At 42.8% G+C, this 25,024-nt stretch overlaps 1 protein-coding gene across 2 annotated transcripts in view; it reads right to left on the bottom strand.

The window, feature by feature from the left end:
- The window catches only part of NELL1 (neural EGFL like 1), an 823,138-nt gene that overhangs the window by 620,890 nt on the left and 177,224 nt on the right, over window positions 1-25,024 (bottom strand). For both annotated transcript variants that reach the window (XM_082747362.1, XM_082747363.1), the window contains exons 6-9: window positions 17,769-17,841; window positions 17,062-17,144; window positions 10,028-10,162; window positions 8,751-8,853 (exon numbers count right to left, since the gene is read on the bottom strand). In XM_082747362.1, coding sequence (XP_082603488.1) covers window positions 8,751-8,853; window positions 10,028-10,162; window positions 17,062-17,144; window positions 17,769-17,841 — 394 coding nt within the window. The remainder of the gene's footprint in view (window positions 1-8,750; window positions 8,854-10,027; window positions 10,163-17,061; window positions 17,145-17,768; window positions 17,842-25,024) is intronic.

The raw sequence follows: 25,024 nt of genomic DNA, 5'->3' as shown, positions 1-25,024 counted from the left end.
CCTAGAGAGACTGTCTTTGGAAAGGTGAGCTTAGCAGGCTACTAGGGAAGGCATGAAGTAGAGGCAGGCCTTGCAGAAAAGGTAAAAAACATAAATGGAACTCCCCCCTCCCCCCGCCCATTCAATTCAGTTTCTCCTGGGACTCAGTCCTCAATTCAACTTGCTGACTCACTTTTAGACAAGTGCAGAATATGTTAATTTGATCTGACCCTACTGGGTCTCCAGCCACATCAACAGGAATGGGGAACTAAGGGCCTGATTACTCCTTCAGCACAGAAGAAGCACCTTCTACCCTAGCCTTCAGGCGAGGCAGCAGACGTGCATGCTACAGCATCTCTACCAGTCACTCTGTGCCTTATAAAAACAACCTTAGCTCTTAGAGTTTCTATTTCTGCATTTGTTAAAAACAAGTTAATTTGGTAGTTTCCTAGTTCTCTAAGCTTCCAGCTGTCATGGAACACTGAAGTATCTACAGACCTCAGCAATCAACTTCTCCAACATCCTTTGTTAACCACAGGAAGAAGAAAGCCCAGAGATTTCGTATACTTAACAACATGATCCCATAGTTGATGCGGTGGTGTGCCACCCAGCTCCCCCTGGATGGCCAAAGGACTCATTCCGGCAGCTACTGGGGAAACAGATGAAGACCAGCTCAGCTGAACAGTGATCTAGGACTTGCCCTTCTAGGACTTGACAAGTCCCCTCATCCAAGGTCAAATGCTCTCCCTAGGCTAGCCCACATACAGTGAGTGGTTGGTAAAGGAGGGCAAAGTCCTGGCCCCTTGCTCCAACTAGGGATCCCTCTGAAAAGTCATTCTGGCTCCAGAACTCCCTGGAGGAATGACTGAAGTGTTTTGGTAACTGTATTTGCCTGATTCTGCTTCCTTCAGGATCTCTCTCTACCCTAGAACTGATCCTGACAGATCCTTCCTAATAAAGGACAAGGAAATATTTCAGAGTCTGCTTCCTGTGGAAAATGACCTGCAAAAATCCATGCCCAACTGGAATCTGTTCCATTCTAGTGTCTCCTTTCCTAAATGGCACTGTTATCTACCCTAGCACCCACACCCGACCACCTGGGGTCCTTTAAACTTCTCCTTATTACTCAACCCAATGCCCAATCAGTACCCAAATCACAACTGCTCCCTCCTTAAGTTTCTCAAGTTAACCTACTTTTTGTCTATTCCCTACCACCTGTAACTATCTTCATTCCTTCCCCCTTTAGAACCCAGAATCTCCTGACCTTTCTCCCTTGTTCTGGTCTCAATCTTAATCAGTTCTTCCCCATACAACAGTCAGACATATTTTGCTAATTACAAACATGAGGCCATGCTTTAAAATCCTCATGGATCACGGACACCCTGAAAATATAGTCCCAATTCCTTAATGCAGCACACAAAGCCATTCAGGTAGCTCTTCCTTCTCTCTCAAGCTTCACAGCTCATCAATTCCTCTGTATTAATTCCCCAACCTCCCAACCCCGCCCCCCCCCCCGCAAACATTCAACATCCATGGATACCCCAGCCATGCCTTCTTCTTTGCATCTGGGATCTGCACATATTATCATCTTCTCCAAGAACAGGCAGCCTTGTCAGCCCTCCCCTGGCCAATGCCCCATCCTCTATACCCAGTTTCAACATAATCCTGACCTCCAGCAAGCTCTTCCTGACTTCCAGCACTGGTGCACTGCCCTCACTTTGTGCTTCCACAATCTCTGGATCCAGCCCTGACACCTCACATTCTCCCTCTGTCGCCCAATTCATTATACACCTCTCCTGCTAGCTATAACCTCCGTGAGGGCAGGGTCTAAGTCTATTTCATCATTTCATCTCCAGCCACAAGATCAGCAACCCTCTGGGCTTAGTAACAGTAATTTTAGCATTGATGTGCTTGTAGTTGGTAGTGAAAACCAGTCAAAAGTTCTGATTCCCAAATAAGAGTCCCTTCTGCTATTTAATGCAGTTTCAAACATTAAAAGCAGGCATCAAGAGTTTCAGACCAAAAGCAGCAGCAGAAAGTAGAGAATTTTCTACATCAACCCCTCCTTCCTTCCTTGAAAAAGTTACCCATGACCATCTCGTATGCCTCAGTTTTCTTGATCATCAGCTGACCATGACTCATTGGTCCTAATGATGACACAGATTCCCCTGCATACCCGCATGGGGAGACCACACATCCTCCAGGAGCCTGGAAATTCCTGTCCAATCAACTTCCACACTCCAAAACACAGCTGCTGCCAACTTGGCAAGAAGGCTTGTTCCAGAGTGACAGCTCTGCTAAGCACACTGCTGTCAAATCTGCCATCTGCTTCCCGGCCCAGGCTCGGAAGCAAAGAAATCGACTTTTCTCCCTCATTTTGCCCCTTGTCCCCCACAGAATGGTATGAACCCATTTGCTTCCCTGTTTTAAGAAATTTGCCTGATTCCTCTCCTCTGGTAGGAGTTCCGGAGGAGTCTGTCTGGAAATAGTAAGCCTTACTGTCTACATTCATGCCACAGACAGAGGGAAACATCCCTCCAATTCACCAGTCTTGATTAAAAATCCATGTCCGGGCGCCTGGGTGGCTCAGTGGGTTAAGCCGCTGCCTTCGGCTCAGGTCATGATCTCAGGGTCCTGGGATCGAGTCCCGCATCAGGCTCTCTGCTCAGCAGGGAGCCTGCTTCCTCCTCTCTCTCTCTCTCTGCCTGCCTCTCTGCCTACTTGTGATCTCTCTCTGTCAAATAACTAAATAAATAAATCTTTTAAAAAAAATCCATGTCCACCGAACTTTACGTCCTCACGTAGCACGGCGCGGGGGGCTACGAATGATGTCGAGATCACACCGCATGCCTTGGCCATTTGCACTGGTGCGAGATGTAGACATGATCACAATATCAACTCGCAATGAACTGATCTTGGGCCAGCTTTCAGGATCACCAGGGTAGGTCACAAGAACACCCGCTGCTTTCTCTTTTTCCCGACCCACTTCTCCGACCGTACCCCTCCTTTCCTGTCACTGCCCTCCACACGCCTGACATCAATCCTCATGATCCCACCTCTTGATCTACAGCCAAAAGGCTTATTTTTGATGTCTGAGGAAATTCAAGCATAAGGTGAGTCAGGCTCCAGTGCCTTTGGCTGGGGCATGTGGGACTCCATTCCAATAGCTTTCAGTAGGAGTAGAAATGTAAATGCATACCTGAAGCCCTTCATATCACACTGGGGACAAGCCAGCTAGACTATTTCACAGTGTACGACCATAAAATTGAAACCTGGCACCAACACGCACTTCTCTGTGATAGCAGAAACCAATGTCCTGAGGGTTTCAAGAAATAGTTATCCAGATGCATCTCTGCCCACCCACAGACATGGGGCCCTTCCAATTTGGACCTGATTTCTCCAGTACGATGACTGGACACTTTCGCCATCTGGGAGCACACTGAATAAACAATTGGCAGGAAGCACTTGGCAGCCCTGTCAGATACAGACATTAGGCTGCTCTGTCTTTATTTAAGTATGTGTACCCGACACACACTCCAGCTATCCTGGGACAATCAGTGGGTTAGAATATCAAAACCAGACCTCCGAACCGCACTGTAAAGGAGACGGACAGATCAGGAAGGCTCACACCCAGGAATCCTCCCCACCTCAGTGAACTCATTCACAGATCTGGCTCCAGATACGGCCTCTCTGAGCAAGAGCCCACATCGTGCTGAGTGTCTCTCCAGCATCTCTGGCTCACACATGCCCAACAGAACGCATCACGCCCTGCACTACTTCCTCCACCTGTCTTAGTTCTGTTAATCACACTAGGAGTCTCCTACAGGCTCTGGTTCAAAACCTGGCAACTTCTCCCTTACAGATGCTCCACCCCTGATTCATCTGTCTCTTACCAAAAAAAAAAAAGTTATGGAGGACCTACCATGTGCCAGGCCTTTGGGCCATCACTCTCATCCATCCCTTCCTTTTTACCTCTCCAGGCAGTGGAGGCCTGTTGGTCTCATCTCCTCTACCTGGAACATGCCTGAAGCCTATACCCAGCCACCCTGCTTCCGGCTCTCCCAATGCAGCAGCCTTGGTAAAGCACTCTGATGATGCCCCCAACCCTTCCCTCGAATCTTGCTTTTGACAACAAAGTCAATGCGATGTCTGCTTCCTTGACTTTTGCATGTATGAATCTATTAGGTGTGTTCCCGCCTACCTTGTCAACGTGGCAAACTTCTATTTATTTAATAAACAGCCTACTCAACTGTAATTCACCCTGTGATGTCTTCCTCATACGCACCCGCTTCTGATGGGAGTTAATCACTCCCTTCTCTATGCTACCTCTGCTTCTTGCTCCACAAGCATGTTCCACAATACTCTGTTGCAATGTGGGGTGCGTCCATCTCCCTAGACCGCAGTGGGGACAGGAGATGGGTTAAGAGCACCAGCTCTGGAGCCAGAGACCACCTGGGCTTTATTTTGGCTCCACCAAGGCTGAGAGACCTTGGGTAAGTTACGTCTCTGTGCTTCAATCCCTCACCCATAAAATGGGGTAATAGTGGGGGCTGTGTTCAGGTCACTGGAAGGGCTAAATATAGCACCTGACACAGAACAAATTTTCCACATGTGCACACAGTTGTACCCAGAGGGAAGGACAATGTTGGGAGAGGAACCGGAGTGCGAATGACGGCATGAATTCAAAGGAATACGACGGTCATCCCCTATCCCACACCCACCTTCGCAGATCCCTGCCTCTAGACCCTGCTACCAAACAGAGTAACCCCTACCCTCTACCACCTCTTTTCCCGTGCAAGTGCTGTGTTGCAGAACTGAAGACTGCCTGTCCATCATCCTCTCTCTCCCTCCCCACGCTCTGCGGTAGTTCTCAAGTCAGTCTACCAGAAGACAGCCCGCAGCGCACCGGCTGTTCAGAGATGCTGGATTAGTAGGTCAGAGTGGAACCCTGGGAATAAATTCCTGGACCATCATGTCCACAAGTGAGGAATCTAGAAGACTCTCCTGAGAGAGAAGCCCATCGTAGTATCTGATCTGAAAACCTCCGTAACGAAAGCTGCCCTGTCCGTGGAGACTACATGAGTGTCAGGGCCTTTTGATCAAAACCCAAGGACAAAGCTCTTTTTCCAGCATGGAAAAAGACATGAACACTTAGACCAAATTCTTTTTCCTATTCCCAAACAAACCCCCCCATCTTTAAGTGCTGCAGGTCCTGAGGCCATGGGAAGTGCGTCGACACTTAGGAAGTCAGCCAGCCAGCCAAACCATTTGCTTTTATGTATAGCTCCTTTTGCCTGAGCCGATCAATACCTTTTCTCAGAGTTTCCAGAGCACTGGTCCACCCAAACACAAACAGAAGCTTAGGAAATTTTATCCAAACCGACAATGAAAGTAAATATCTCCATATCTTCTTCTGATATGAACGTATTTGAAACTCCTAGAAATTCTACCTGCTAGTGTTGGAACTCTGCTTTATTCATCCTCATTCTCCTCTGCTCCTCTCCACTGTGCAACCCACTCATCTTCCGGAAGGCTAAAAACGTTTAGTTTGGCTCCACTTCCTCCAGGGAGCACCCCAGGTCTACTGCACCTGTCTCCCTAATCTCCCCAGCACTGTCCCACAAGCCATCCGTGTGTGGTCTGATAGTGCCTTATCCATGTGCCTAATGTGACCGCACTGCGAATTCCAGACACTGTAAATCACCTACCTTGAAAGTGAACCCTCTGAAGCACAGAGGGCTCATTTATCACTACTCCAGGCACTAGTACTAACTGCCTAATGTGTATTTCTGTTAACAACTATGAAGAAATGAAAGCCCTCGAAACCAGAGGTTCTTAACCTTTGAAATATCCAGGGAACTTTGCATCATTTCTTTGTGGTTTACATTTTTTCTTCTTACCTAGAATTCACTCATTTATTTTTATTACCATCTTGTTAAACTACAAACCAACTGGAACTGCTGAGAAAATTAGTACTGTCTAGCTAAACTGCTATGAATTCCAAAAGCAAAAACAAAACAAAAAGAAAAAATAAAAAAAAAAACAAAAAAAGACAAAAAACAAAACAAAACAAAAAAGAAAAGCACAACTGATATTTTAATTAGCTGTATATCAGCATGTTGGTAAAATCATGTAACTTCCTAAAATATTTTTCAAAACTTAAAACTCTCAAAGGAATTGGAACAAAGAAAAGTGACTATCCCCACACTTCTACTGAGGGGACAATGTGACATACATGAGGGGCCTTGAAAATGGCAGTGTTTCGGCCCACTGATTCTACTCTGGAGAACGGTATCTTAAGAAAATATAAACTACAAAGTATGTTTTCTATACAAAGCATGTTATTAAAGAGTAATTTATAATCGTGAAAAGTGGGAAAATTGGAGAATGGTTAAATAAATTATGCAATCAAGAACAATGAAACAGGAGCACCTGGGTGGCTCAGTGGGTTAAAGCCTCTGCCTTTGGCTCAAGTCATGATCTCAGGGTCCTGGGATTGAGATCTCTGCTCAGCATCAGGATCCTGAGCATCAGGATCTCTGCTCAGCAGGGAGCCTTCTTCACCCTCTCTCTCTGCCTGTCTCTCTGCCTACTTGTGATCTCTCTCTCTCTTGTCAAATAAATAAAATCTTTTTTTTAAGATTTTATTTATTTATTTGACAGAGATCACAAGTAGGCAGAGAGGCAGGCAGAGAGAGAGGACGAGAAGCAGGCACCCTGCTGGGCAGAGAGCCCGATGCGGGGCTCGATCCCAGGACCCTGGGATCATGACCTGAGCCAAAGGCAGAGGCTTTAACCCACTGAGCCACCCAGGCACCCCTAAATAAATAAAATCTTAAAAAAAAAAAAAGAAGAAGAAGAAGAAGACTGATGAATCACTGAACTCCACCTCTGAAACTAATACTATTTGTTAATTAATTTACTTTAAATGAATTCTTTTAAAAAGTTTATACAGTGTTCTTTAAAGCACAGAAATACACTCAAGTCATAATAGTAAGTCAGTGGGGATGCCTGACTGGCTCAGTTGGTAGAATATGTGACTCGATCTTAGGGGCATGAGTTCCATCCCTATGTTGGGCACAAAGTCCGTGTATGTGTGTGTGTGTGTGTGTGTGTGTGTAAGTAAATCAATGAAGCAGGATAAAAATTATCTGCACAATAAAATCTCAACCTCACACAAAATAGAATTTTTAAAAATGAAATCCACTGAAATTTCAAGAGTGATTATTCCCGAGTAGTGGTGTTAGGAGATCCTTTTTCCATCCTCTTTACTCCAGTGAGTTCAAACGTCACACAAGACACACACTGCATCTATAATTAGAAAATCAAAAGAGTAAAACACAAAACAGCTGAAAGACTCATCTCTTCCCATGTTCAAACAACTTCCTAGAGACACTATTCACAGACCTATCCAGAGAACTCAAAATAATGGACTAGAAGTAACTTATTTTTTAAACAAATTCCCAGTAGTTTTTCATCCTCTTCGTCTGTTCACTGGTAGAATATCGAGTTTGGGAAAAAAAAATAATAATAACCTGTACCGACAACCTTTCCATCATTGATAGGATCAAAGTACCAAGTCAACATCTCAGCGTCTGAGCTACCTGGATTGCCCAATGGGGCTTTCCAAAGTGCTTAAAACAAACAAGGAAGTTTCTCTTTTTAGATCAACTCCAAGCCCATCCTCCAGACCAGTAGGTGTACTGCGCCAACCACAAGGAGGAAGGATCTTTCCAAGGCCCTTTTGAAAAAGTCCAAGAAAGTTCCGGGCTGGTGTGACCAGACAAGCAATCCCCACCTCTACTGTCCTCTTAGGAGAAAGGCTGCTCTTGGCAAAAAGCTATACCACTGGGTTTAGAAGATGCATTGATGATGGTATTTTTGGTAAAGAAATGACCTTAAAATGACGACAAGTGTCTAACATAGACTCTTGCTACAGAAGACCCTATGGATGGATGAAAAGACAATGGGCTTCGTCATCAGGCACCATAAGCTTCCTATCTCACCAGGGTCACTTACAAGGGTTGCGACCTTGGTAAGTTAACTTCCCTAAGCTTCCTGTAAAACAGGGAGAATTATCCCCACCCAAAGGACTGTAGTGAGTAGTCAGTAAGCGAACAGAAGTGTAGCACCTACATAGTAAATGGCACCTGCCAAGCATTCTTAATGACAGCTTTTACTCTTACGGCTGGTCTCCAGGCTCATTTCACTATTTCATCTGAAAAGGTGTCCTTTGCAAAACAGACTAAGAGTATTTAAATCCTGTAGCTTGGACAAGCCAACTCTGAAGGCACTTGTGTCAGTATCTTAACTGAAGCTCATCTCAAAATTTCTAACAAAGGCATTTTAGTAACAGGAAATCTGGCGAAGACCTCAGAAAGCCTATAGAATCTGGACCTTAAACTTCATCATTCAGAAGAAGAAGGACCAAAGCATATGGAGCTTTGGAATTACAACCTCATGATCAACACAACCCATTACACCAGAGGTTTGACCCTAGACAAGTAGTTAATCCCTGTGAACACCAGTTCCTTCTATAGGGAATGGAAAGAATAGTAATTAGAGTTGATAGGAGATTTAAAAAAAAAAAAAAGCCTATATAAAGTATCTGCACATCACAGCTGATTAACATAGGAAGCTCTTCTTGTCATACATTTAGTATCAACTTCTGGTAATTCATGTCATCAATGTTCATCAGTTGGGGCCTAAACATTAGGGGGGAAAAAATCTCAAAGCACAGAGGACCACTCTGACCCTCAGTCAGTACTTACGTCTGCAGACCTTACAGCATTGGCCAGCAATGTGCACGGGGAGGGAGTCCGGGGAGCAATTGAGAGGGGGACAGGACATCCTTCGACACTCGACAGTGCCACTCTGAGGAAGGAAACACAGGGAAAGGAATCTCAGAAGTGCTCTTTGAAATTTCCCTTTTTGGCAAAAGCTCACTTGGCATCTCAGAAATCTCATCAGGGAAAGAGAAGCAGTGTGAGGAATTCCCAGTCTACTCGAGGATCACAAATGAAGCATTTTCTGCAGCCCAGATGAACCTGTGCCACCTCAATTACTTTTTTGATATACATCACTGCCTTCATTCCACCTGCCCATGTGGGCTAAGTAGATTAGGCAGAAAACAAAAGCCTATTTTTTCCAAGAACATAAATAACACCTTCTGCAGACCCTGTCAATCATTACTGAGGCCCTAACAATCCATTTTGTATTTTCCCCACACAAAGGCATCCTTCAGATAGTTATCAAATAATTTCAACTGCACAGAGTTCACAGACTAATTTTGGGGGTGCTCTTGAATTCTCTGAAAGAGATGGAGTAAACAGATGATGGATACCCTGGAAGTCGGAGGGAGGGGTGGGGCTGGGGGAGGGGAAGATGGGTCTTGCAAGTCTCTGAAACAGATGACAGAGACCTTGTAAATTACAATAAAAACATCTAGAAACTAACTAACTATACCTCATTCTAAAATGTATTCTAGGGGCACCTGGGTGGCTCAGTGGGTTAAGCCTCTGCCTTCGGCTCGGGTCATGGTCTCAGGGTTCTAGGATCGAGCCCCCGCATTAGGTTCTCTGCTCAGTGGGGAGCCTACTTCCCCCTCTCTCTGCCTGCCTCTCTGCTTACTTGTGATCTCTCTCTGTCAAATAAATAAATAAAACCTTAAAAAAAAAAAAATGTATTCTAGCAGTGAAAAGCTGTGACTGACGCTAACTGTTAGGTTGCTTGAAAAATCACGGAAGTCCCTTCCTCCCTCTGATATTCTCAATCCTCAAACTCCACGCACTAAGTCTGTTAGTAACAATGTTAGGTCATATTAGAGTATGCTGTCAAATAGAAGCTGATTTTAACTTCCAAGTACTTAGAGATGAAATGACACTCTTCTGGGTTCCCCTCACAATGGCACAGGTTGCTAGGCAGAAGCTTATTGGTGGAAAGATCATACAGACTTCCTAAAGTCAGCATTGTACACTGCAAGATCAGATTATACAATTAGTGAAAATGCCCCCCCCCCACCACTCTGTTTATTGACAAAGAGGCTTACTTTGCAAGTGCAGTTCCGGCAGTGATCCCCATCAACCCAGGAGTCTTGATCTCTATAGAGAAGTCCACTCACTTGGCAGGTCTTCTCGCAGTGACAGTTTTCCAACTGACTAAGTCTCGTCTCTGCATAATTTAACTGCAAATAAAAGTTACTAGGTGTAATTACTTTCATTCAGTTGCATTACCCTAACAAAGCTAATGGGGGGGTGGGGGCAGGAAATCCAAGGAGAAGGAAAAAATAAATGCTCAGAGTAGCTAACTTATTCTTAGCCAGATTATTAAAAAAAAAAAAAAAAAAAAAAAAACCAGAAACAAAAACAAAAACCATGAGGTGGAATCATTCTAAACTGAAGACATATTGGCTCCTACGGTCTAATGAGCACCAAATGAGACATTAAACTGTATCTCAGGGACCTCATGAGTGTACATAAACATGTGTGCTTCCAGCTCAGGCCCACACAGAAACACTCATAATGAATGTGTTCTCAAGGACTCATTACAATGTTTACAGGAGATCTCATCAGCAACCCCGATGCACTAACATTTATCTCCCACCATTCTCTCCGTGTTCACACACTAACCAGAGTGCCACGGTTTTCAGGCAGGAAGTCACCGCTTCCTCTCTTCTGAAAAATTCCTGGGAGCTGGGGCCAGGAAAAGCGAAATGCATACAAGGATCTGGTTTCTCCCCTGCTCAGGATCCCCAGAATGAATGCCCCAGAAATCCACTTTGGTGTTCAAAGGTGACAAGAGGCAACCAAACCAATGGGTCAGGTCAGGATTTAGGGAGAAGCCTGTTCCATTTTCACAGGTCCCGCAACTATTATCAGTAATCGCAGAACCTTAGAATCTCAGACTTGAAAAGAGTCATGAGGTTGGAAGGTCGTGACAAGTAACCCCTTTCAGTGACTCACCAGCCTCTCTTCGCACATCTACGGCAGAAGAACACTACCCTTAAAAACTTTTTTGGTGAGCTCTGGATGTTTTGAAACCTCTTTCTTGGTGGGAGCAGTGAAATCTCTCCCCACTTTTCCTATCCGACCTACTTTTGTCTTCTAACCAGTCATAAGCAACCTACTCTTTCCAAACATCTGAGGTCAGCCTGTCTTCACACCTGCTCTGGGCCACACTCAGCACCACCCTGTTCACTGAAGAGATCACACCACAGGAGGCCAAGCCTCTCTCCTGATCACGTTCCATGCAGCCTACTGCAGTCGCCTTCAAACATATGGTGGGGGAAAAAATTCAACTTTTGGAGACAGAATCTCACACATACTCAAGTGAACTCGATCCAATAGCAGTATTACCATTACCCCTTTTTCTTTAGAGACTGCCTTGATTGAAAAATATACTACTTTCTAAGTCCAAGGAGTTTCTATTTTCTTTCTCTACATACTTGTACCCCTGTGTCTTTAGTATTTTCCCCACATAGAGCAATCCAGTCTCTGGTCCAACCAAGACCATTTCAAGCCAATATTTTAAATATAATGGTTGAATATGGGTTGAGCACTTCCCAAATCTTTCTATGCTAACTGTGGTTCCATTCCTTACGTGTTCCTCTCAATCACTCCTACCAGCACTGCTGAGCACCACTGTCTAAAAATGGAATCCACTGGGGCGCCTGGGTGGCTCAGTGGGTTAAAGCCTCTGCCTTTGGCTCAGATCATGATCCCAGGGTCCTGGGATCAAGCCCTGCATTGGAGTCTTTGCTCGGCGGGGAGCCTACTTCCCCCTCTCTCTCTGCCTGCCTCTCTGCCTACTTTTGATCTCTGCCTGTCAAATAAATAAATAAAATCTTTAAAAATAATAATAAAAAATAAATAAAAATAAAAATGGAATCCACATGTAATTCCAAATTTGGCTTTTGTCATTTATTTCATTCTCTTCCTCCAAAAGTTTAGAATCTCTCAAGAAAAATAGTTCCCCACCTGCCTTTTGTGGGCAGGGGAAAAAACAAATAGGATGCTAGACAAAGCACCTGCACCACCATCAGAATGCAGAGTTAACTATGCCAAAAATATTAGCCCCCTGGGACCATTCCCACATGCACCATCTTCTAAAAATTCAGATTCATGTAAAGCTCTGGCTTAATGAGAGTTTCTGGAGTCCATGAGAGTTAAGTTATTTGGCAATTTTTTTAGGGGACATATTAAATACACTTCTTAGAATTTGGTGAGGTTAAGTGAGTAAAACCACATATAGGTAAGAGGTAGTGACAGCTCACTGAATATTACCTTTTCTTCACTTCTATAGCCCCTGTAGATCCTACAAAAGGGTACTGACTAATGGATGAGCCTGGGTTGAAAAAGAGTTCAACTAGACCTGCGTCCCTCCTAAAAGTGGCTGAGAACAGGGCATCTGTGAGAAGAAATGAGCATTACTCTGAAAATCTCCAATAATCTATTGCCTACACCACTCTAAGAAACTTGAAGACTAAATGACTCCAAAAGCAATTCTGTGACTGCCCAAGTTTCCTGAAAACCCAGGAATTTGCCTAAAGGCAGTATCGTCAATTTCCCATACTGTCCAACAAAACTGAGCTATGCTCACCTACAAAACTCAATACCAAGAAAACCTCAGTTTCAATGGAAGTTATTCTCAGGGCAGATGGTTCCCTTCTGAACTCTGTTTCTACTTTTTAATACATTTAGCCTTTTCTGACAACACTGAAAAGCCCTAATCTCTGTAATAAGAAAAGTGCATGAGAAAGGCACAAAAGCAAAGACATATTAAAGCAAAAAGCTAATTTTTCAAAGACACTTACTATGTAACTTTACCTTTCTTCTTCCCCGGGTTAAATACTAGGGAACAATGAAAGGAGAAAAACTGCTCTGAACCAAAAAATGACTTACAATTTGTGATTGGTATTAGCATGCTGATTTTACCCAAATTCATTTTCAAAAGCTATTTCTACACTACCTGCCATTTCCTCCAAGAATGCCTACAGATCCAAAATAGATCCAGAAACAAATCTACACCTGTGTTCAGTCTTATCTTTGTTCATGCATTTATCTAAGCAACGATGGGCAGAATTATTTATTCTTAACTGTACACATTCAAAGACAGACATCGGAGGACTTTTTCACAGCAAGAGGTCAACAAATGGATGAGTACATTAGTCGTGCAGTGGGGTGCGCTTTTCTTTCTTTGAAATGCTATTTATTTGGCATTTGCTACATCGAAGGGGGAAAAAGTCTTTTATTGTGTTAAACTTTTAAGCTTAACTGGAAAAATCACTATTGAGCTCCTCCCAACAATGCAAGTCTCAAAATTAAATATGTTACAAGCTGAAATGCCACTCCAAGAGCTGCTTGATTTGCATAAATAGATTTGTCAAAGATTTGAGTGTCAGTAATCAAATTCCCAGTCTCCAGCATCCCTTCTTCCTGAGCGTGCAGGCAGAATGCAATGACAGGACAGGTGGGATACAAGAGCAAGATAGGTCCCGACCCCATCACGAGGTAGCCAGCCCAGCAGTGGGTTCATTCCCACAACCTCAGGACTACCCGAGAGAACTCCCAGAGGAAGCCAGGGACCAGTGGTCTCTTGCAGATGGCTTAGGGAATGGGACAGAAGACACCTTCCCTGTACTTCTCTACCTTGAAAAAGGTTCACTGTGCCAGGATGCCAGGATTTTTCAAAGAGGGCTCTTATGAACCTTGACCTGAAGGTACATGTAAGCTCCTCCCATGATACGTCCTGTGTTCAGCAAGGGTATAGTCATTCTGCAGCACCCTCTCTCCTGAAGAGAGAAAAGAAAGAGCAAGCCCTCCTGGGCAGAGCCCTGAGCTCATCTGGTGGTACATCTGTTTGATGTGATTATGGCTCCCAACTCCTACCCAGCTTGTGCAGTGGGCTTGCTCTCTGGTAAGATGCCATAGCCTTCTGCTAGGATACCGTGTAAGGACTTTCCATGGTCTTCCAAGACCTCCTGGCACCTAACTCTAAGACCAGGAACTCGATAGCAACTCATGGCTGTTGCCAGGCAAGGTGGACATCTCTCCTAGTGGCTGTCCATTTTTTTCTAGGTTTAACAACAAAATGAACAACTACAGCTTAGTGAGTGCCTACTGTATACGGATCCACCATACCAGACCCTTAAATCTCACTTGTCTGGTCTCATGGGATCTTCATAAAACCAAAATTAATTGTCACCCTTTTACATATGGAGAAACACCAACTGGGAGAAGGTCAATGAGCCTCCAAGGTCCCACCTTGATGGCTACACAAGGTAAAGGGGAGAGGTGTTAGAGAGCAGGGTCTGCCCATATTGGGAGCTCTTAAAGGAAACTCCCACATAAAGATGTGGCCTCAAAGGCCTGTAATCCTCAGTGTAAGAGTACACGTAAAGGAAACAAGGTTTACATGAAGCACAGAAAGAAGGCCTTCCTGTTCAGACTGGCACAGACAAGAGGGAACAATATTCTTTGAGAATTATTGAAGAATTCTTGGCTAAGAATTCACCTGGTTTATCCTAGGTTTGCAGTGTGATTCTGGGAAGCCTTGATGATCTGAAAACCTTTAAGGAGATCATGGAATATAAGGGGCTCTGCATGGTCCTGCCAGAAACACACAGCATGGGAACCTAGGACTCAACATCCAAACAGATTTCCAAGGAAAACAACAGATTATAAACAAAAGGGTGAGTTTAAGAGCCTTGTTCTTGCCCTGACTTTCCCCTCCAAAAGCTACTACAGGCTTCATGCTCAGGTTTCGCTCCCAGCAGGTTCCATCAGAATACACATTCCTGTCTTCCATTTGGCCCACTGTTCTCACAGGTCTTTCCATCCCCAAGCTGGTAGCGGCCAACCTGCCTCTCTCCATCAGTCTTTCCTTCTTTATGTCTTTTGTTCCTCTTTCTAATCCTCTCTTCTCCAACTACAAACTTTCTTGGTCATGATGCAGCTTTCAGGATCTGAGCCTGCGTCCCAGCTCTGCCATCCATGGTCTTGGGAAGAGTTAACATAACATTCCTGAAACTGAGTCTTCTCATCTGGGAAGCGAGCTAATAAATCAACCCCAACTCACAGGGCTGTTGTGAGGATTAAAGTGATAGGGAATACAAAACATTTAAGCATTGTAACTAACACACAGCAAATACTCTGTAAATATTACCTCCTATGACTGACTTTCCAGCATTTTCTAAATTAGGAGTTGACAAATTTCGGCCCATGGACCAAATCTGGCCCACCACTCACTTTCCTCTGACCTATGAGCTAAGAATGATTTTTACATTTTTTAGTGCTCATATCTCAAATGATTATATTTAAATAAATTTATACATAATATTTTCTATTTTGCCTCTTGGCCTACAGAGCCTAAAATTAACTAGCTAATCCTTCTTAACAAGTTTACCAATGGTCCTCTTCTAGATTACTGTAGATTCCAAAATCTTCCACTGAAAATGAAGTCCTTGGTTTTCTGATTATAATTCTATTCACGGTTTGGAAGAAACAGACTTATAAATCTTCCAAAGAGCCAGAGGCAGGGTTTAGAAGGTGGATGAAACCATTTTCTGCTTGCAATTTGCCCACAATTAGATATCTACTGCCTCACAAATGCCCATTTTACATAATAACATTTGGAGGACAGAGCTCAATGTGGCTCCTAGATAATGTATGGCTAGAAAGAGAAAAATGACATTCTCTGCAGAAGGAAAGAACGAGAAAGAAAGGAGCATCCTTAAAGCCGGGAACCACAATCACCTTAGACTGAGTGGCATGTTTGTCGTTCCAAAAATCTGGTAGCAAGCTATAATATAATCAACACTATTGAGATCAAGCTGCTCCCGATGAATTAAAAACATAAGCCTCTATATGCCAGAAGCCGGGAAGGCAAATAATTGGCTGCATTTCACATTTCCACTGTACTCTGAACCAAAAGGCTAATGCTTCAGCTCTCTAGTCTTGGGGTCTCCAACAAAAGTGTTCTGTCTCTCCTTTCCAGACAAAAGACAACCTGGCCCAAAACTGGTTTGAAAGAGAAACCTTATCTTCGGCAGCACACCGGATGGGTCCAAAGCATAGCCCTGCCTCCCAAACACTTAACAACCTACTAAATTTTCCCCCCTTCATGTTGCTTGGCTCATGGCTGGGAGCAGTCATAGCCGCAGGTGGCATAGGATTAATGTATCATTTTCTCTGTTATTAAAATTTTTCCTTTCACAGATTATAATGTCCCTTTGGCCCAAGCTAATTCCTTCTTCGCCCTAGGCTGGGACTCCCATGCACGACTGATTGGTATCATAACAATAGCATCAGACATATTTTCCATTTATCCAGTGCCTTTCAACACAAGGCTCAGGGCTTTTTGTTATAAATCTAAACCTCACATACCAAACCCTCTAACTGTCTACATTTTTGGTTCCACCCTCAGTATCTTCTGGAGTAGCCATAGTGCCTTGTTCATTACCGCCTCCTTTGTGTCTGACACAGTGGCCAATAGAAGATCCTCAAAAAATGCTTGTTAACTGGATGATGGAGAGAAGGAAAAGATGTACAACTATAAAACTGAATGTGATAACAGGCAAAGTTTGCCTCCTCCACTATTTAACTCAAGACCAGTCCTGAAATAAATCACATCTTAGAAATGTGATATAATGCCTTCTCGTGACAGTAATCGGTTCCTCACAATGAATATTTTGCCCCTTCTGATTATTGGCAATTATTCTTACATTCAAAACACATTAGCTTATAAGCAGCAGTGCCTCTGACCATCTATCATCTCACAGTGTTACTAGTTGAATGGCCAGTGGGCAAATTCCTTTTCCTCTCCCAGGGAATCCACAGTGATACATACAGCCTCTTTCCTCCAAACATTATTCAAGTTAACATTTTGATACAGCCAAATAGTATCAAAGAGGTAAATGGTCATGTTTTCTATAGGTAGTCCTATTTGAAGTAAGCATAAACCATTTTTATAGTAACATATTGCAGATGCCAAGGCTAAAAATGTTTCCATTATAGCATATGGCTTGAAATTCCAGATAGGACTAAGAAAGAAATGAAACATCACGAGTAAAATTTAGATACCTACTTTAGCAGTCATCTTGGCCAAGAGCTCTTGCAAATCCATTATTCCTTGCACCAGGCTTAAGAAATCACTGCAAGTTGGACAAGCTCAACAGAGAAAATAATAAGAAATGTTGATACAGTGCTAATACAACAACGAAATTTTTACAACAATAGTTGCTTGGCTATGTTGAAGGGGTTTTGCTTTTCTGGTTAAGTATTACTTTGCAATTGGAGGGAAATCACCCAGGATTTCAGGTCTTGGTCTTCTCCTCTTATTAACAGGGAGAAAGAGAGGAACAGGAAAAAAGGACCATTAACTGAAAAGGCAAAGGACATTTTTAAATTAAAATTAAGCCCTCATTTTTATTGAGAGGTGACTGGAAAACTGTGAATCATTACATAGAAGAGGAGAAACTAAACTCACCTCTAAGCCAAGCAATTTAAACAGATGTTTACTATTTATACTGTCATATTAAACCTCTCTTCCTGCATCAGACCATAGAACCCAACTGCTAATGTAGTCTTTTTCTCACCTTCTGATGGTAAATCTTTAACACATAAACTTTTTAAAACTTGGAAGACACAGAAGTATATGATATAGATGATAAATTATCTCCCTGTCCCCACTAGCTCAGAAGTCCACAGTTTTTGTATGCTTCGGGAGACATGCTTATTACCAGTAAGTTACATAATATTAGAAATTTATAAATGTTTCAAGTGGCTACTTACTGCGATTCAGGTTCGGACATTGAGTTATGTATCCATTTGGCATAAAGATGATTTTCCCATCTTGGATGATTCCCTTGATAACAGAAGAGAGAGGTGGTGATCAAGATTATGGTTACCAGTTCCAGTGGCCCTTGGATAGTCACATGCTATCTACAGGGCACAATGTTTTTTACAACACTGGCATCCTCACTCAAAACCCTGAGTCTCCAGTGAGCTACTCCAAACCACCCTCCTCTGGAAATCTTAAAAAGTGCATTTGTCTTAAGAAAACTATCATTAGGGGTGCCTGGGTGGCTCAGTAGGTTAAAGCCTCTGCCTTCAGTTCGGGTCATGATCTCAGGGTCCTGGGATCAAGCCCCACATCGGGCTCTCTGCTCAGCAGAGAGCCTGCTTCCCTCCCCTCTCTCTGCCTGCCTCTCTGCCTACTTGTGATCTCTGTCTGTCAAATAAATTTTAAAAATCTAAAAAAAGGAAAAAAGAAAACTATCATTAGTTACCACTGGTGGGTGTGAATGACATTGTAACAGGAAGGATCTACCAGTAAATGGTCTTCAACTACTGAACCAAAAAGACACTGATGAAACTAAAATTTCCTCAATGCCTAAGTCATCCTGGAACATTAAATCTTGCCAACTTGGGTGATTTTTTTAAGCAAGGGAGAAAAGACACTACAAATATATTAGACTAAATCTTTTTGATTCATTTAATTGAGGAAATAAAAGGAGACATGGAAAGAATTGCATACAATCTTCACTCTCTGTTAACTGAATAACATGAGTGTTTGTTGGGGAGTCCTAAAACTTGCTCAGCATCACATTGTGTGTAAAAGGGGGTCTTTTCATTCTGTAACTTAGTCTGGAAGAACAACCTGATTTAAGAAAGTAAATGAGGGTTACCTGGGTGGCTCATTGGGTTAGAGCTTCTGCCTTTGGCTCAGGTTATGATCTCAGGGTCCTGGGATAGAGCCCTGCATCTAGCTCTCTGCTCAGCAGGGACTCTGCTTCCCCCACCCCCTGCCTGCCTCTCTGCCTACTTCTCTCTGTCAAATAAATAAATAAAATCTTTAAAAAAAAAAAAAAGTCAATGGGATCGCCATCTTGCAATGACAACATTGACTTGGATTTTGGATTTTTTTTTTTAAGTTGAGTATCAAGATTTTGGTTTTAGGGGGTTTTTTTCTTCTTGATTTGAGAAAAGATGTATCACAGAACAGACAGAAGATGCAGAAGCCAATTCAGAATATTAAGCTTAATCTGTAAATAAAATATAGGCCTAAGATCATGCTGCAAGTCTTCCACAGGGGGTAACATTATGTGCTCATCTTCTAAACAGAAGGTTTAGAAGATTATTTTTTTCAGAACGAAATATGAATTGGAAACATTAATAGAAATAACAGGATCATAGGACTCTTTCTCGGAATTGAATATATTTGTTAACCTCTTCCTCTTTGAGGATGATGCAGTATTTGTGATTTTAAGAGGAGACAACCTCCTCCATGGGGAGGAAACCCCTACCACTGCTTCTCAATATGAATCCAGAGTCTTTTGTGGGAAATCCCAGAGAGCAATTAGCTTCTTCCTGACACAAAGTTGCTCAGTTTCTCAAAGCAAGATCATGCCTTTGAGTGCCCAGGACACCTTTCAAGCACATGTGAGAAACAGGAGAAAAGCATGGGATTGGAAGTCAGGAGGCCCGGGCTCAAGTTCTGGATCCATCTCAAGCTAAGTGAGTGAACTTGAAGCATTCAGTCAAACACCTGCTCTGAGTTTCAGTCGCTTCCTCTGGAAAAAAGTCTGCATGCAAACGCTAAAGATCCTTCTAGCACTCAAGTTCTGGGTCATTCAAACCAAGATTGTCACAATTTAGATCTCTGGGCTCTCACTACCTTTCAAGTTAAACAAAAAAATAGACAAAGCTATATGCTTCCATCAAAGACGATGATACAGAATGGAGAGACACATCAGAAAACATGTGTCTGATTTGAATAGGTTGAATACGGGTGAATTCAGAGTAACCAGCTATCCCAGGTCAGCTCAGGATTTAGGGTTTCCCAGGACCTAGGACTGCCGGTGCTAAAACAGACTCATAGGCATACGGGGACAGCTGATCACCCTAGGAGATGTGGAAGCAGAGAAAGCACATGCACCAGGAAAAACCAGACCCATTCTTGTTTTTTTTTTTTTTAAAGATTTTATTTATTCATTTGACAGACAGAGATCACAAGCAGGCAGAGAGGCAGGCAGAGAGAGAGGAAGGGAAGCAGGCTCCCCGCTGAGGAAAGAGCCTGATGCTGGGCTTGATCCCAAAACCCTGAGGTCATTACCTGAGCCAAAGGCAGAGGCTTTAACCCACTGAGCCACCCTGGCACCCCAAGCCCATTCTTATTTTTAATCAGCCATGGAAATGGCACTCAAACCCAGAGTATACTTGTCCCAGTATTAATTTCCTTTCTAAAAATGAATGGAAATCCATTTGAAAAGGATATCCCTTCTGTTCACTCAGTAGCAAGGTAATTTAGTACATATTGGTTTTCCTTTTCCTATTTTTAAAGGTGACTACTGATTTTGGTTACATTGTAAATTACAAACTGCGGCCCCCACACCTTCCTTCCACCTGCCCCCATCATTACTTCTGCCTTCCCACTTTTAATCTGACCCACACTGGGGGGTGTTCTACAGATCCTTAGGTGAAGGTTAATGACCTTGACTTGAACACAAATAGAAATAAGAGCTGACAGCTTTTCAATGCCCATTAACACCAAAACTCAAAGTACTTGGTATTTGCTCTGAGGAAAGGTCACGGAGGTCAGCCCACATACTGGCATGAATACTTGTTCTTGCCAAATAAATCAAGATGGAAATGGAATTTATTTGAACGGATTTAATTCCATGCTAAACTAAAAGAAGGACAGCCACACACTGTACAAATATTAGCTGTAACCCGAAGAAGTCTGAGCATGTGTGCGTGCATATGTGTATATACAAGTATATATGCACACACATGCATGTGTCTATATCCTAACACCTTCCCCAGAATAGGAACCAGAAGGTTTTGCATTGAATTGCCATATAAACTGTTCTGTACCTGGATCTTTGTCAAAAGCAGCATTTGCTAAGCATGTAGTTTTCTTCAGAAAAGAAAAGGGCTTTATAAAATATAAACCTATACCGAAGCTCACTCTTACATCTCACAGCAAAGTCACCTGGCAATATCTACTGATGATAATGTTCCTTCTATCCCTGCAACTTCTCCCAAAGACAAAATTAGAAGAATGACACGGGTTTCTGTTTGTTCTCATTTAACTGTCACTGCATCTACACTTACCGGAAAAATGCAACTCTGGAAGGCCCTTGTTACCTGGCCTCCCCTGATCTCATTTTTTTAGACCCATGCTGCATTTCACACCATCAATCAGGACAGTGCTTCCCAAACTTTGAGTTTCTTAGGAATCACCTTGCATAAGCACCAAGTTTGAGTAAAATCCTCAAGTTTAACATTCAGATTCCTGGGTCATGCCTCAAATTCTGTTTCAGGAGGGTCAAGGGGGCCCAGGACACTTCTTTGTGAAAAGCTATCCTGGAAGATTCTGATGAAAAGTCAGAGTTCCACTTAAAAAAACAAAAACAAAAAAACAAAAAAACCCTGCTCTGTTGTCAATCATTTGTGGGTTTTCTTTTGGAGGAGGGGGGGAAGCAGGAGGTTTTATTCATTAAAAGTTCCCAGGGGTGACAAAAGCATCATCCAAATGCTAATACATGAATAAAATCTCAGTGATTTGGATCTGAGTTGCAACGGACAGAATTACCAGATTACAAACACCATGAAGGCAAAATCAGATTTCCATCTCATGGTCCCCTCCAGCTTCTACTAAGGTATATTTCTCATAGCAGGCACAATAAATACTTGAAAAGCATCAAATTCCTAAAAAATATGAATTACAGAATATTGAGCAATATCATTTTCAGAGCCGATAGAGTCTACAAAGATCATGTAGGATATCAGTTTTTAAAGCAGGAATACATATTAGAATTTTAGAGGAGCTTGGGCACATCAGATGTATTTTGAAAAAGCTTCCAAGGTGATTTTGAGAAACACAAGGCCAGCTACTGATCCAGGACCAGATCACCAGTCATTTTGATGAGGGAGCAGGAGGCTGGCTGAGGACAAAGCAAAAGCTGGCGCCTTGCACCCCCCAATTTCATCCGCACCCCTCCATAGGTGTAGCATCCCTCAGGCAGCCCTGACTGCCATGAACAATAAGCAAATAGTTAACTTGCAGAGCTCACAATCCTGCTAGACCGGAGTCTCCCTTGGCTTACAAATGTTCTAAATCTCACTAACAAAGACGATTGATAGCAGGATTGTGACACCCCACCAAAAAGTCTCCCAAAGATCTTAATGTTAATGGCTGGTCTAAAGACAACATTGATCCAGCAGCAAGGGCAAGGCCTCCGGCAGGCCTGGAACATCCTGGCACCTTGTAGGCCCTCTTTAGCATATGAAAACTCCACTGAAACCTCCCTTCCCCTCACCTTCCCCCAACAGCAAGGTACATAACCTGCCATCCCTCACAACCCGGGGCAGCAGCTCTTCCTGCCCACGGGTCCTGTCCCCGTGCTTTAATAAACCACCATTTTGCACCAAAGATGTCTCAAGAATTCTTTCTTGGTCATCGGCTCCGGACCTCAGCCCACCAAACCTCACCTAGGTTCTAGAACTTCATCAATTTGACCTACGAAAAACCTAAGGCTTTGGCAACTTGAATAGTTTTCCTAAAGGGCACTTTAATCTTGGGCCATTAATTACAGGTCTACCAACTCCAAACCCAGGGCTAAGTTACTCCAACACGGTATAAGTGAAAAATAGATAATTTGAGAAAGTCTCATAGGAGCTAACAAGACAGTTGCTAGAACAAGGTCCTGTTGCGAAATAAGGTTCAATCTTAATTGCTTTAACAGATTATCTGATACTTAATCAACCAAACATAAATTATCTGCATTAGACGCTAACAGTTTGCTCAAAGAGTTTTTTAATGCTATCAAACAAGAGACCCTTTTAGGTAGTTTAATATTCTCCCCTGCAATCTTATTTACACTATTAATTTGCTAAACAATCCATTTTCTCAATGTTCCTGCAAAGCTAAATCTCAGCCAAGCTGAGAATCTGAATAAATTCCTAAAGAGCAAAGCCCAAATTAATAAACTTTTAGAACAGTTTATAGTTTATAGGTGGAAGGCGGGAAAAAAATGGATAGGTTTTTTTGCTTTGTTGAATCCACCAGTTGCCAGCCTCTACCTCCTGCACTCAGCTCACCAGGCACTGGGACATAAATCTGCACCAGGTAGGTTATACATCATGAGTATTTGTTTGGGGAGCTAATGCCTATTATTTCCATGTTCCAAGAACATTTCTCATTCCATGGTAAGAAATACACAAAGATGCAATAAAGATTAGAAAAAATATACCATTAGTACCCTCTTATGTATGGAATAACTAAGACTGGACAAAGCCTTCTAACATTCAGAGCTTTCTGATACAAATAAAAGCGGCTTTGCCACCAAACAAATGCTAATTCTTTTTTAAAGCTCTTATTTCCCTGCAGATCTCTGTTTACATTGAAGAAAATGGTTCTCTCTTTTTGTATGCTAAAACACTGAAACAAATTGCTTTGAAACAGAAAGGGGGTGGGGAGAGTTCCTGCTGGGCATGTAAATACGGGATGATGATGTGTTCTGTTTATGAGCTGGCAAGGACCCAAGCTTTGGCAACAGGCTAACAAAAAGTAAGACTTGAGAAACTCACAAGGAGGATTTTCAAAAATGCAACCAATTATGTATTTCTGCCCTGAAGACAGTTAATAAAATATTCCAGCTTGCATAAAAGCCAAGAAAGACACTTGTCGACTTCCATTACGATCCATAAAAACTGTCAGCTCATTAGCATATCATTAGCTGTCCTGCTGTTTCCAAAATCTTAATGCACAGAAATATTAATCTCCCAATGTATAAGATTCCCCAGCTCTGCGAATGTGACTTTTGCATGAAAGGAAAAATAAGAATTGGTGATAGAATTAGGAATTCCATATAGCTTCTTTCTCTTTGTGCCTATAAACATATGCTTACCATCTGGGGAATTATGGGAACCAGCTGAGGTAAAAACAACAGCTGTGGCATTAAAAAAAAAAAAAAATTGTAATCAATTTCACTTCCCAGTGACAGCTCAGCTGTTAAGGAGACAGTGATGTCCAGGTAAGGGAAAGGTTTCAGACCAAATTCACTGGACAGAGAGAGACAGAGACAGACACAAAGAACCTGTCTTGGCCTCAGTGAATGGCTTTGGAATGGAAGTTATGTAAGAAAACAAACCACTCAAGTTAACTCACTGTGATTCACCTCAACTTGTTCTTTCTTTACCCTCTGAAAAATCATAGCATAATCTGCTTGGAATCTCCCAAAGGGAAACCCAGTGGTAGTCAACATCTCAATAATGAAAATCTGTGACAATCAGAACATTCAGATAAGCCTGTCACTACTGGGCAGCTGTTTTCTCAGACAGCTGTGAACTGGAGGGGAAGAGGTCCCCACTTTCTGTGCTGGGTCTGTGAGGGGCTCACACGCCAGACACCAAGCTTAATTCCCTCCCTCACTCTTTAACCAGGAGCGCTTTTATTGCTCCAGCCAGAAAGATCCATCAGGACCCAGAAATTAGGTTTGACAAGTGAGCCAGCTTTTGCTTTTACTTTGCCTATGAAGTAACATATTAATATTTAAAATAGAAAATGTTGCTATTTTAACCTGAAAACACACCATAAGCATATTTAGTCCTGGAGGGAGAAAGCAGGTGTGGTTCTTGGATCCAGGAGGCAGCTTCTACAAGATAAATACCAAGAGCCTGAAGATCAGCCAAATTTCACTCAAGAGGTGCTTGCCTGTTTTACAGGCTGAGTTTAATAGCACTGGGTGGATCCAGATAATTTCCAGAAATGGACAATGACGTATTTCCCCTACCTGCACCATGTCACCAAAGGATGGCCAGAAACCCGCCAGATGACATACAAAATTCTAAGAGGGAGAGGAGTTTTGGAAGGTTTCTTCCAAAAAGCCATTTCTTGAGGCTCCTCTTATTGGGCAACAAGGCAAATCACGTTGTTCCCCCACAGAAGCGGTGTGCACCTGCCAACCCCCTTCTGGGGCTTCTTCCTGGTGCCACCTGTTCCTTTGGGGGGAGCTCCAGGAAAAGACATGTCTCCTCTGTAG

The sequence above is a fragment of the Mustela nivalis genome, assembly GCF_964662115.1.
Source record: "Mustela nivalis genome assembly, chromosome: 9".
Taxonomy (NCBI): Eukaryota; Metazoa; Chordata; class Mammalia; order Carnivora; family Mustelidae; genus Mustela; species Mustela nivalis.
This window is presented reverse-complemented; position numbering and strand designations above follow the sequence as displayed.